Source organism: Falco punctatus (genome assembly GCF_963210335.1).
Source record: "Falco punctatus genome assembly, chromosome: 5".
NCBI lineage: Eukaryota > Metazoa > Chordata > Aves > Falconiformes > Falconidae > Falco > Falco punctatus.
In genome coordinates, this window is record NC_137584.1 from 86,909,870 (window position 1) to 86,924,353 (window position 14,484).

Sequence of the window (14,484 nt, forward strand, 5' to 3'; positions counted from 1 at the left end):
GTGCATCTGGGAGTTTATTTCTGAGAGAGTTCATGCTGGGAAAGAGATTTTTGCCTAGGAAGTGTGCCCACGTGGGGAAGGAAACCTGGCAGCGGTGCTGGACCCTGAGGATCAGGAGGGTGCCTAACAAGCCCAACATGCCCCATTATGAGTGTCCACCCAGGGCAACTCTGGGAGGGCTTTCTGACACTGGAATGCTGCTTTTCACAGATAATACATCAATATCAATGTCAACAGTAGCTTCCTGTGTGCTGCAACAAAGCAGGCTGTGTGCGTGACCGGGAAGGAGGGCTCCTGCCCTGCCAGCAGGCTCCAGTGGGCAGCACCGTAGAGATGTTTCACAGCTTGCACTTTGAGCTGCTGACCATCCCTCTAGGAAGTACTTGGCCTGTTGTGTAGGACAAGCAACAGCAGTACTGCCAAAGAACCTACATTTATATAGAAGAAACCCCATTCTGTATCTGTCTATAGTATTCATGGTTCTAAAACAAATATTATGTACCTCCCTGTCTGTCCTATGGATAGTGTCGTACTCCACAAAGACAGAATCTGTAAATGTGTTTAATTACTTCCAAGTTCCTCTTCAGTTCCTTTGCATTTTACTGTAAGAAGATGTGACCCAAGTACAGGCTTTATAGGTTCTTCATCCCCATTTGTTAAAAAGCACTACCATTCCGTTTGCTGACTAATTTCTATTTCTTGCGCTGAGTGCGTAAGTGAGGGGGAATGTTTTCTATGGTTTATATCTTTCTAAAGGAATCTCGTGCCTCTTTGGTGAGTGTTTGATTGTTTTTGAGTGCTTGTATTTAAGAACTAGTTATACAAAAACTTGTGAACCGAGAATCTAATCAGCTCTTGAGGATGCTTGAGAATACCTTTCAGGTGGTGTCCACAGTCAGCTTGAGGCTTTTTGTTGCTCTGATTACTCTGTGCTGTTCACATTGATAGGACTTGTGGATATAGGCATGGATCAACCTGAAAAATTATAGAAAAAAAATTCTATAATTGCAGAAACCATTTATGTTTTTTTGTTTTTGTTTTTTTTTTTTTTTTTTTTTTTGTTTTTTTTTGTTTTTTTTTCCTTTTATGCTCGTGTCATGATGGATGTTTTCTGTGTGTCCAAAGCACCAGGGCACAAAAATCCTTTCCTGTTCTGCAGTTGGCTGAAATGCCTCTTCCAAGCCTCACCACCTTGCAGCTCCAGGGGACCTGACGACACCCGTAGAAATGTCCTACACTGGGTGTGGACATTCGTATTTGGACCTGAAAGTCTTTATTTGGCAGAAGATGGGGAGGTTATGGTTGAGATTGCAGTTGATGTAAGTCAACTCATCAGCTTCTTACCTGCTGTCAGGTTGCCATGAAAGTGTGTAACACCTCCTGGTGGCACTGCCAGTGAAGGGAATTGGTTAATGACGATCCATCCCTGATTTCAGATGTATGAATTGGATGGACTAAGATGAGGTTAGGTTTATATCTGTACTCTGAAAGGAGGGCTTTGTAAATCTCTCTGCTTAGCTGCTCCCGACGTGGTAGAAGACAAAATTGGTTTCAGGGTAATTTGAGGGGATAGGGCAGAATCTTGTGCTAGTTCATTGCGAATATAAATAATGGAGTTAGCAAAAGTTACTTTGGAAAATTTGAGGAGTTATTGTTCAGTGAATTAAAGTGTATTGGATGCCCCAGGTGGACATAAATGGGTTAGCAGGACACTGAGGAACAACTGCCTCCCTGTCCGCTGGAAATGTGGGAGGTATCCTGGCAGCCAGCCTGAACTCCTGCATTTTAACAGTAGTGTGAGATGATTTAAGTCCAGGATTTCAGCCTTCTGAGAGCCCTGCTCATTCAATGTAGTCAATCGGTAAATTCGAAGGTTTCAGAGTGTGACTAACATGATAGGGGGGCACTTTCAGCAATTTTACTGGTTCCTCATAAAAGGAGAGTGGCTAGGTTAGCATTCCTGTTCTTGAAATATTACAGCTGATTGGCCTAAAAATATGTAAAATAAGAATAAACCCTTAGATTATCTACTTAGCCATAGTAGAATGGGTAACAAGCCTCTACAAAAGAAACAAAGGTGACTTGATGCTTGGTCTTAAAAATGTTGCCATGTCATGTGTCTTTTCCCCTCCAAAATACAAACCACAGTTCTTCAACTTTTCCTTTAATAATGGAAATGTGTAACAGCTGAAATAAAGCAAACCTAAGCAGAAAAAGAACTACAGGATGATCTCAAGTACTTTTCGTGATGTGCCTCACAAAGATGCCCTGCATGTGGTGATGGTAGGCATGAGAACTCAAACTGAACCAGTGAGCAACTGGTTCTTGCAAACTTTTTGCAGGGGGAAGGAAGCTATGCCTTGGACAATTGCTAGCAATGATTTGGGAGGGTTCTTTTGAGGCATATGTTATAATTTTCTTGGCACACATTGGTGAACAAAAGCTATTTGTGGCTGAAATAAGGGAGGGAAAGTTGTTAGGAATTGCATGAAGGACAATAGATGACATCACACTGCTGTAAATATGTGCAAAAGCAATAGTTAAGAATGTGAAATCAAAGTTTTGAGGAGACACTTCAACAGGGCTGACTCAGTTTTCTCTGAAGTCAATAAAAATCTTTTAGTTAGTTTGAGGAGAGCTGGGTCAAGTCTTGTTGAACTCCATTTCTTTTCCCAGACAATGAAAGGCTGAGATGAGGCTTCCTAACAGGGGGAAAAATGTTCAATGGGCCATCAGAAGAATGAAATCACAGGATGTTTAAAACCTTTTAAGAAAACCAATGAATGTGAGTGGTAATGATCCCAGTTTTCCAGAGATATGATAAATAGTCTAGGATCTCAAGGGACTCCTTCTTGTGCTGTGTGCTGGCTTTTCTGGAGAAAGGTCAACAGAAATACTTAATGCGCTAGTGCTTGTTATTTTACAAAGACAAACAAAAGAATATTTTTTTTCCTGAAGTAAAACATAAATTTATCACACATCTAAGCTGTCTTTCTTGTACCCTGAGGTAAAATCAAGCAAGGATTATGGTTTCCTCTTTCTTTTCCATATGGATAGAAAGCCATAGACGTTATTGACATTTCTAGTGATGGGATGAATTTTTTCCATTAGTTTTAATGCAGACAAGGTTAGAGCTGAGCCAAAGTACTGTGGATTAGTGTGACAGAAGCAATGAACTTGTTCACAGAGCAGCAAAGATGTAGTGAATGAAATGCCTCTCTTACTCCACCTGCAACCTAGAGGCTTTTCTGGATGAGGAGGGGGTCAGCTAGTGAGCTTTGGCTGATGACACTTTTGTTTTTTTCCCCTGTCTTCAGATATCTCAGCTTATGACAGAGACTAGTCGAGAGGGCCTGACCGAAGCAGCGTTGAACCGCTACAACGCAGATAAACCCTCCCTGTACAGCTTTCCTGCTTCCCAGAGCACGTATGTTGCCAGTGAAGTATCCACAGGCACCTCGGTGGCAGCATCATTTTTTGCCAGGTAAGAGAGATTTCTCTGATTTTCCTTCTCTGGAAACGTAATTTCTTTCAAAGGAGATGATTCTGTAGTGAAGAAGTGGGGCTGATGGACTACAGTATGCATGTCAAAACATGGCCATAAATACGGATCTATCGCAAGCTTGCAGGAATTACCGTGAAAATGTTGTTTAATCCACCTGTGTGCGTTTGGCTGTAAGATGGGGATGATATGTCTGCCCGCTTCTCTAAAATATCTCTTTAGTTCTTGATGTGGGTTAAAATGTGATTGCACTCCCAGAATGACAGCTGATTTAGTGACATATTTAGAATAAGAAGGGCCCATCCAATTAAATTTCTGAGCTAGGCAATTAATCATAGTGCTAACTGGAGGTGGGTATTTCTGTTTGATGGGCAACCTTCAGTCTTCTTTATCAGATTTCACTTTCACCTAGGGAAATTATCAAGATTTCTACTTTCAGACTGAAAAGTTAAGGTTTTTGATTTCAGTTTCTGTCCCTGTAGTGCTGTTGAATTGTCTGAGGGTCTAAACTCAGCCTCAGAACACCCTTTCTGTTGAATATTTAGCCAATGTTTAAAAAACTCTTGATGAGATAAAGTTACATTAAAAAATATCTTACTGCTATCTTTACTAATTTGTTAGTAAAAAGGGTTTGTTAAATGGGCAGAGCAGCCAATAAGTGAAATATTCATTATCGATGATGGAAATATTTTTCTGTGCAGAAATACGCTCTTTGCAGAACATAATCTCTTTAGCCCAGTTGAATCCTTACGTAAGTGAAGAAGTTGAAATAATCCATGTCTTTTAATGATTTTCAATAATTAGAAGATCGACTTGGGAAGAGTTATGGAAGTAATGAAATAACAAGAGAATAAGCTATTTTTGCAGCACTTCCCATCTAGTGAGAGATCTGAATTTCAAAACATGGAGTGAACTTTTGAGTGATCGCCTCAGGCATATTCAGATTAACTTCCTACCCTTTTGAGAGGCAGCTATTAGTAATTCCACATGATTCTATTTTATTTTAAAGGTAAATGGAAAACTTATAAAGTTGTTGGACTCTGTAAACCTGGAAAGATTTTCCCCTCCTATTTTTCCTTGCAAACATGAGGACTGCATGTGTTCCATCAGTGTCACACAACAAGTGAATAATTTAAAGGGATTAAGAGGAACATTTTAGAAGACCCGGTGAACATTGTTTGGGGCAACTCTGCCATTTTTCCTTTACAGATGCAGTGCTGCAGTAGCAAATGTGAATGCTGGCAGTGATCTTGATTTGCTGCCCTTTTCCATTTAACTGCAGGCAGTTTAAATTAAAACTGCTGAATGTACTCATATGGTAATATCTAACTGGAATGAAGATTGGGATTAACACATACTTTAGCATGAATCGATTTATGAAGATGGTTTAACTCACTTGTTCTTCATTGTTTCACTGTTTCATGCTAAGAGAATTCATTTGCTCTTAATATACTCTGCTGAAATGTAGGAAACTAATTAAATTTACTCAAAATCCCGAGTGTAAATCACAGCATTTTAAGTAGAACTCTCTTTCTAGCTGATGGTGTGAATTCTTTGGTATGCCTGGCCCAGCAGAGATCTCATCTTTGAACTGTTTATTTTAAAACTGTACTTGGCAAGGAAAAAATGCCTGGTTTAGTTTGGGGTATTGCATAATTAGATTAATATCATTAATATAAGTCAGTTTTGTTCAGGACTTCAAGTTATATCATTTGCTGACAGTTCAAGCAGCAAATCCGAGTCAGTTGTTCACTGCTTGGCCTTTGAACAAGAAAATCCACAACTTGTCAAAATGTGGATCTCTCATTAATTTTTGGTTTGCATCTTATGTGTCTGTTTGCATTTTTTGTAAAGTTGGGACAAGAAGAGTAAGAACTCACATGTATGTGTATTGTGAAGTACAAAGTAGGAGGCAGTGGTTGTCAAACTCATTAACATGGTGCGCTGTCTGCAATATGAAAGTCATTCATAGCAGGCATGAGTTCTAAACTTTTGCTTTTTCTGATTGTAAGTGGCAGAGGGAGTAGTGACTACCAGCTATGGCTGGTTCATTTTTTTGAATGTGTGTCACATACAATGTTTTCATGGTCAGTAAGAAGGAAACTATTACCCAGCCAGGGAAACCTGCTAATGCAAAGCTGAAGTTGGAAGTAGAAGGGTAGAAAATATTATTTTGAAATTTGAATAATGTCCCACAGTATTTCACTCTAAGTTTCCTAACAAGCAAAGCAATCCTCAGATGAAGCTCAGATATAAAAGTCATCTGCCATCAGGAAAAAAATGCAATTAACTAAAATGCTACAGTATGGAGGAACTGTCAAGGCATTCCTTGGGAACTTTTGGTTGTAATTACCTGGGAAACATCCAGAGTGGAATACCGGGAGCTCATAATTTTTCTGTTCTCAGGCACTACTAGTCCAACAGCGATGCTCACTTGACCAGCCTAAAGCTGGTGTTGAGCCATGGAGAAGTGTCTGAAGGCCACAGTGACTCTTGGTCTTTTGAAAAGCCAGGACACTTGTTGGGTGTCTTACTACCTGACTGTTATGCTTCATGATCTATAGCTGACAGCTTTCCGAGCCAGCTGAAAGGGCTGCAACCTCTATGAATTGTCATTTGTCAGGATATTGCTGCAAGAGAACTTTGGTATATCAGGATTCCCGTGGAACGGTATGTGAATGTTTTAAAGGAACAAACATTGAGAACTGTCCAAAGTGCCCTGCTGGTAGGCTTATGAATATTAGATGATACACGTATGAATAATGCATTTCTAACAGTGATTCTGATACAGAAACTGAATTTGATCAATTCCACTTTTAATGACAAGGACCAAGTTTGCCTTTCTGTTCAGGGCCATCACTGATTGTTGTCTCAGATATTCTCCAATCCATGCTAATTTAGCATCATGCTTCTTACTAATACGCGTTTGTGATGAAAGAGATCCATTTTGTGAATGTGAAATGACGGCAGGATTCTTTACACAAAAAGAATCCTGGGCAGAGCATTTCTGGATTTTTACATCGGTTAACTCTTGCCTCCGGTTCGGATCTGTGCCATAAGAAGCACTGCAGTTTTGGGCCACCGCGGTCTAAGGTATACTAGCCTCTTGCCTCGTGCCCTCCAAGCATGAGTATGAGTGTGCCACCTCTACTTATGGGAGAAGTATATGCTGGTGCTGATGTTGCCAAAGAACTGAGGGCAGGTCCTTCTGTTGCCTGTCTCCCTGCGAAGCTCTAGCAGCTCAAGGGACATCGTCCTGAACCTCGTCCCTATCTGTGCTGGTATCTACACGGCGAAAATTTCTGGAGCTCATTTTTCTACATGGGACAAAAATTTCAGCTTTGGCCTGACTACTCCATAAATAAACCTGCCCCTCTGAATGAAACTTCTCTGTTGTGACTGGGCTGTAGGGTTTTGATACCCTCTCAAAGGGTGATGGCATGATGCAGGAGCTAGAAGTCTGTGCTCTGGACTGGAGCTTTTCAGTTGTCCTTACAACACCTAAAGGTGTTTGGAATCTGGGTGCAGCTCCTTGTTCACCCTGTCACAGTAAGCTTGCTTTCTCGGAGAGGAAAAACTGTTCTTGCATCAAGGACAAAGGAGAAACATAATAGCCCTCACCCACTTTGGACCTCAAAAAAGATAAACATTTTAAGAGAAGGAGATATTTTTAAATGGCAGTCTTGGAAGTTGTTTCCTGTTGCGGGTCAGGAAAGGTAGCAGTGTATCTTGAACAAAAGCCTGCCTGGGTCTGAAATCAGATATAGTAACATTTGGATTAATTGAGCCTAATGGGAATATAGATAATCTTGAAAGTAGCCTGAAAAAATCTGTTCCAGGGATCATTTTCCATGTCTTTATACAGCTTAAACACTAAGCAGGGCCACACAATGCTGCTGCTGTAGGTGTAGCAAGGCACGTTTCTCAAATGAAATGAAGAAATGCCCAGATTTTTGAAAAGCTTTTATTTTAAGAGAAAATAAGAATAGAAAACCTTAGCTTTGTATACAACTGACGCATAGCTACTCAGCATAGGATAAGCTCTAGTTACAGTTACCTCCACTCTTGGAAAAACTGCTGGTGACCCTTTCCTCTCCCATTCCCCACTCCTGAGTGGTTTGGTGGATGGGGGCAGCGGAGGTCAGGCAGTGCCCTCCTGCCAAGGGGTGTTGTGAATGTTGGGTTTGAAATGCTGCTGGATGCTCCATGGATTTTCCTTGTGCTCCTGAGAATCCTTTTTGAATCTTTTTAAAAATTCTGGTACTTATTGCATGAACTACAAAGCTTGTATGGGGACACTATTTGCAGGAGCTTCTTGTAAAAGCCGCTGTGCTGGTTTGATGGCACTACTCCAGAGACCCCAGAATCTCGTGGCTTGGTGGGGATTTTTTTGCACACATGTGATAAACTATCAGTTTATCACATGACTTTTGATGTTAGCTTGTTTTCCTTAAAGGTGCAGTATTACGTGAGTCTTGTTAAAACTTAAAGGAGCTAGTCTGCACAACCTTTCTGCTCATGGGGGAAATTTTTAAAGTCCAGAGGCTTAGGATCCATGAACACCAGGGCTTTTCCTTAGAGACTGTGTGTTGGTTGAAATCAATCATACCATTTTAAGGTCCTGGCTTGAATTTTTCAGAGGTCTGTGGGAAGTCCACAAAAATGAACTTTTCCTGGCATTGCAACAGAGGGTTTGTCGGAACGTGCACAGCAAACCCAGGTAAGAAACGGAGACACCAGTTAGTAGAGAAGGAAATGGGCTGGAGTAAATATTCACGTACCAAAGAGCCCAGCCTTGGCTTGGGAAGCTCCGTGGGAGAAATATTTGATTTGTGTCAGTAGTCTGGCTGTAACTGAGATGTTTCTCTAGCAGATGTGGAGCCAGGTCAGGCATCTCCTTGTGGTATCCCTGCACCTTGTGCTGGTGCACGGCAGGCTGTGCATGCACACCCAGGGCACTCGTGCTGCTGAGGGACCTCTTAGCAAATAGCCTGTGAGCCTTGTCAGGGAGCAAAAGCTGCCTGTCCCATGCTCTGTGCCTTTCTGAAGAAAGTTCCGTTGAAGTTTGGAATGTTCTGAACTGCCGATGACACACTTGACAGTGATTTTTCATGCTGAAGGGTGGTGGACCAATTGCTCTTTCAAGACATGTAGTGGGTCCCTGGTTTAGGCACTGCTTGAGAAGTCTTTGATGTCAAATAGTGCTAACCTTAATATCCCCAAAAGAAAACAATTTTCTGAGACTTAGGTGAAAACGTATTTTGGTTTCTTGCTGTCTAAACTATGTAGAAACTGAAAGGATTTTCTTTCAGTAGCTGAACAAACTAAATTTAACGGTTAAATTGTGGTCAGTCTCTTGGACATTTTGAAGAACTATATATTAACAACTGATCAGAATTTCTACCCTTTTCCCTCGTCCTCATCATATACTGCGTAAGGACTAAGTAAAAAGAAGAATGTTAAGATAAAAGATCCTTTAGACTGCCTTTCAGTTTGAATGCTGGCAGCAAGTTTTAAAACATCTGTAAATAATTTTCACAAATATTTCGACCTTCAAAGCCTGTCTTGGTGCTGACTAGTAGGAGAAATTTCAGTCATAATGATCTCAGTCAACCTGAAAGACCATGAAACAAATACTAAAATGGACACCTAGGTTTGAGTGCACAACCTCAGGGGCTGATTTTTCATAATTTCTCGACTTTCATCAGAAATGTAGGAGATCTGTGTTCATAGTCGCTGCTTTTCTGTGCTCCCCATCGCTGTGAGAGCCCTAACTAATGGCCTGTTTCTGCTTCCTGTTGTGGGTGTTATTTCATGTGTATAAAGTCAATGCCAATCAAAAGGGAATCTGGCTCTCCTGAAGTGAAAGAAGGCTGGCAGGTGGGGCATAAAAAAATACCGCTTTTCTGTGGTTCCATGTAAACAAAATAAAAATGTCCTGGCAGGAAAGACTGCGTGAGCTGCATGCAAGAACAGCCAGTGCCTAGTAGTGAAGGCAATGATCCGATAGGAAATAAAAAAAATTGGGACTCCAGTGCCACATCTGGACGGGGGAAAGCAAAGGTATTTGAATACTCTTTAATTTTGCATGGTAGTTCTATCTTGCGTCCCAAGGTCCCAAACAGTTTCCAGTGATGTTTGGCTTGTTGTGGGTTGTCCCCCCCCCCCCCCCCCCCCCAAAGCTGACACATTCCCCATGGCACTTTTGTTTGAATCAGTTCATATCTTTTGATCACAAAAAAGTTTAACAACAAGATTCTAGATTAGGTCCATTTTGAACAGGATATATGGTACCGGTCTGAAACCACAATGTCTGAATCTTTGGATACTTGTACTCTGCTGTTATTTAAACAGAAACTTAAAATGTATGCCGTTTTAGACCTGGGTTGGAAATCCAGTTGTGATAAGTTTAATTTGGCATTGGGCTGTAAACAGAAATAATTTGAACCTTCATGCCAATTAAATCCACTATATGTTGGCTGCAGATTAATAGCTTTCATTCACAGTTTAAAATACAGATAACGGACCTTGATTTTTAAACAGGATTTTGGACCCATGAAGCTACAAAAAGAAATAAGCTAAAATTACGCTTAGATTATCTTAGAATACTGTATTTGCAGGGGTGGGGTGTGCCATCTGCTTAGCCTCAAAACATGTAACTGATAAAAAGGATGTAAATCCTCATGTTCCCATTATCAAAGTAATCCGCTTCAGATGTACAGGGAGATTTACCTTAAGTTAACAAATAGAGTTTTCTGGATTAAGCATGTTTTAAAAACAACTATTTAGAACTATCTAAAGTAAAATATTGCTATCCAGGAACAGTTTATTGACTGTTGAACAGAGAAATTGAAATTCCAGTCCATGAAAGGTATGTTCCTTTGATGTTATGTCTGTATTGAAATATGCCACACCTGCTCCGTGCCCTGCACAAAGCGAGCGTTCCCTGCGTGTGGTATGGGTTGTACCCATGGTGATGGCAATCACTGAATAACGCTGTTATTGAAATGGTCTTCAAGAGCTGGAGTTTCTTGTGTAACTAGCCTTTGGCAGGCTGGAGAAATCTTGATAATTTTCTAAGTAAAGCTTCCCTTTTTGTTTGGCAAGTTTTGAGATATTATGTTGTTTCTTTGCGATGCAATCCCCAATTCCATCTGACAAATATCTGGTTCTGTAAAGCAAAGGACACACACCATGAAAGTTTTTCCGCTGAAGAGATTATTTCAAAAGGGATGACTTGTCTCCTACGTATAAATCATTATTTTATTTTTTCTGATATATACTGCCTGAAAACCAGAATCTTAGAGTTTTTCTGATTCCTGTAAGAATCTGTGGTGTTTAGTTACAACTTTTTGTTTCTATAATTAGGCGAGTGTTTTGCACTGGTTTTATTTTTACTTTTTATTGTACAAAAATTTATGAACTTGCATCTAGAATTCATTTTCCCTATTAATTTTTATATGATCAGTCAAGTTCAATTTTTAAATTCAGAAAATTAATCTGGGAATACAATACATTTACATGTGCTTTCCCCTCCTTTTTTTCCTGCCTGCTTATTTTCTCAAGCACAACTCCATGAAAATTTATTGTAACCAGGGACTTCATTAGCTAGTAAGCAAACGCTGCCCATCTCTTTCAGATCCTAGAGTCAATAATTGATTATATTAAAATGAAAAGGGCCAGTAATGTAAACACCTACTTAATCTACGCTATGCAGTGTACGTGCTTTGTAGAAGCTCTAAGTGTTATTTAGCCTCTGGCAAGGCAGGAGGTAACCAAGTTTTCAGTCTTCAGTAGGTAGCAATGGCCTTTGTCCCACGTTTCTGAGATGTTACCTTAGCTTAAAGTTTGCTTTCTCTGTTTGTACCTCCCTGATTGCTGCTATTACAGATAAGAAGCTTTAGACCTGTAAATGGCTGTGCTGGCCCCCTTTCTCCTGCCACTCTCATGTCTTAGATGCTGTGTACCGATAAACGTTTTGCATTGCCAGGAAGAATGTCGGATGCTGATGATACGGCACTGAGACACTGCTTATTTTAGCAGTTTGCTAAGGAAGGAGGCAATTTTTTAGGGATTTGTAGTCTTAATTCTCCTAGGTGATTTCAAGTACTCAGGACAGAAGTACCTGGGTGTATGGAAGCTGAGCTCCTGCTGCTCTCCCTACGCTATGCTAAACCAGAGGTAACTTCTTTTCGACTTCTCGCCATATCTAGTGGTTTCCTGCTGATTTCAATAGACTGCGAAGGTGCAGGCTAACTAAGAAATAGGTTTCACCTCCTAATTTCTAAAAGGGCTTTTAGGGTGCCAGAGTACTTGCTACGTGAACACCTGCTCCCTGCTAATTTAGGAAAACTTAAAGGGAACTGAGGCTATTTCCTTTCCTTAACGCCGCCTTTCCCTGCCCCTGACATGTACATTGAGAAAAATTGCTAGCAGCATACGCAGTAATCCCTCAGCACCTGCTACCAAAGACTCCTGGTGTTTAATCTTGCCTTTTACTCTTAGGGCAGTGGAAATAAAAATGGTCAGCATTAATCTTCTGACTTCTAGTATAGTTGTGACTGCCAACCACAGCATAGGCAACCTCATGTTGATTTACTGTTTTGCATATTTCTTGCTTCCTTTAAACCTTGACATAAGAGTTCTGATTTATAGTGTCTTTATCTTGGTTGCAGAGAGAGAAAGATGAATTGATGTAGTTGCACTGTCTATAGCTGAAAATTATATCCACCACCAGCTGTTTTTTCCCTCTGTTTTTAACACCACCAAACCAACCTTCACTCAAATCATAAATCTATAGTTACAAGACTTTTCCCTAAACATCTGGAAGTTCAGAATAGCAAACTTTTTATTCTGATTGCTGCTTTCCTGTTACAAGAAGTACTGTTACAGTGCTGCCCCAGCAGCCCTGAAATTCCAGCTGTGATTTACCCTGTCTGTAGCGTTCTCCACCACCTGCTCAGTCAGTGTTTTCTTAACCTTGAGAGCAATCTATTCAACTGCTGAACGGCTTTTCCTTACGACTACTGATGAATACAGACCATTTCATATTTCCTTGCTTGTAGAATAAAAACTCCAACAAGAAAATGGGTTGAAATGTTGAGGTGGACACATCAGGTGGGCAACTGCTAGTTGAGCTTGCATATATGCATCCCTGTGATGTGTTCGTTACAAAATATGACAGGACCACAGTACACCCGTGTACCTGACTAGATGGATTGTAGCAAACCAATTTAGAACCTCATCTCTTTTCCCAGCTGTAGATTGAACATGATGCTCATGTTACAGCTGCCGTCCATTGGCATGTTTCAGTCAAATTATTGGTTTGATCTCTTCCGAGAAACTCAAGTTCAGGGTTACATGCATGCATTGCACACAGGACAGAGACTCCAGAGCTTTCTACCAGGGACCTTGATTTCAAACTACTAGTTGCCTTTTAGGAGACAGACCTGTTAAAGGATAAGACAAAAAATGAATGTACACATTTAGGAAATAAGTAATTAGAGAAACATTGCAGCTAACAGAGACAGTTTTCCCTGTGAATGCTTTTCTTGAGATTTCATGACTTTGGGGTAGTGATTTCTTTAGTCAAAGTGTTGACAGGGTCCGCTTCTTCTATTGAGCCATCTATTTTCAGGAAATCTATAGAGACTTATTTTCTTTAAGATCTCTATTCTTCTGGTTAAAATTGGTCAATGGATTCAAATGTCCTTTTAGAGGCTAGTCAGAGAGATTCACATAGATTATGTATTAGTCATCCTTGTTTCTTTGAATAACCAGGCTAAAAACTACTGCTGATAACTAGCGAGGCAATCTTTGGTTTTATTATCCCAAAAGCTATGAGGGGAAGGAACCAAACTAGTTACTTTGTTGTGAGAGTTACAGCAATAATCTCTTTGAATTTAAGAAAGAATGCTGAATAAGTGAAAACTGTGGAAATCTAAGCAAAGACAGAAAAGACAATATTAGCCAAAATTATTTCTGTTTCTTTTCTGAATGCCTCTTTGTATGCAAATACAGGGAGAAATCAGTCAGCCTTTCATTAGAAAGGAAAAAGGACATAGAGAGAAACTGGGCGGTGTTGTATCTCGTCAGCCATCTGCAAGCAAGCTGAATTACTAACCTATGGAGAGTATCAACACTATGAAAGTTCAGAGATGCCTATTTCTGCTTTTGCTTTTTATTACTGACAGAGAAACGAATGTGAATCTAAGCTTTCTCACTGCAATAGCTCCTTTTCCAGCTCTCCTATTCCACTATGTTTGTCCCTTCCCACAGCAGCATCAAACCTTTCCTAAGAGAACTAGTTCATTTTGGCTGCGTGATGTGGAAATATCTGGTAGTTGGGCAAGGTGAAGATACGTGAGTTATATACAACTGTGTATTTCTAAAATGTGCAAGATAGCACTGCTCAGAGGTTCCCAAGGGCCCCACTGCCTTCAGTTCAGCTGGGTTAATTGGCCTTGGCCTTTCTGTTTGAACCTTGCTTGCTCTGACTGGTTTTGCTTGTTTCCATAGGACACTACACTACAGGGTGGGTGCTCCAAAGCTGGCATTTCTGTCGGTCCCAGCTATTACCCATCACGAGTGAGACACAAACCATCATGAGATAAAGCAATAGATAATTTCTTGGGTCATTGAGTTAGAAGAATCTTTAGGTTTCACGTGCCCAGATTATTTGTTGGGTTTTTTCCTGCCTACATGTATGAAGGTCAGAAGAGGACTTAGATAATGAAAGCTGAGAAAAATAATCCTATGATTCCACAAGTTGAAGAGAAACATTTTTGTATTACAGATCACGTGAAATAATGTTGAGAATTGATAGGAATGAGGAATACATTTATGTTCTGAATCAAGCTAGGCATGGGAATGGGACTAGAAGGAAGGAAACCAAAATAAAACTCTGAAAAGGAAATAGAAGTGTTTAATTAAGTCATGAAATTCTGGGAGCACCAGTGAGCTAATAGCCCACTATCATATTA

At 40.3% G+C, this 14,484-nt stretch overlaps 1 protein-coding gene across 1 annotated transcript in view; it reads left to right on the plus strand.

Moving 5' to 3' along the window:
* The window catches only part of KIF26B (kinesin family member 26B), a 317,946-nt gene that overhangs the window by 123,735 nt on the left and 179,727 nt on the right, over window positions 1-14,484 (plus strand). Inside the window, exon 4 of the mRNA XM_080390457.1 lies at window positions 3,318-3,484. Coding sequence (XP_080246583.1) covers window positions 3,318-3,484 — 167 coding nt within the window. The remainder of the gene's footprint in view (window positions 1-3,317; window positions 3,485-14,484) is intronic.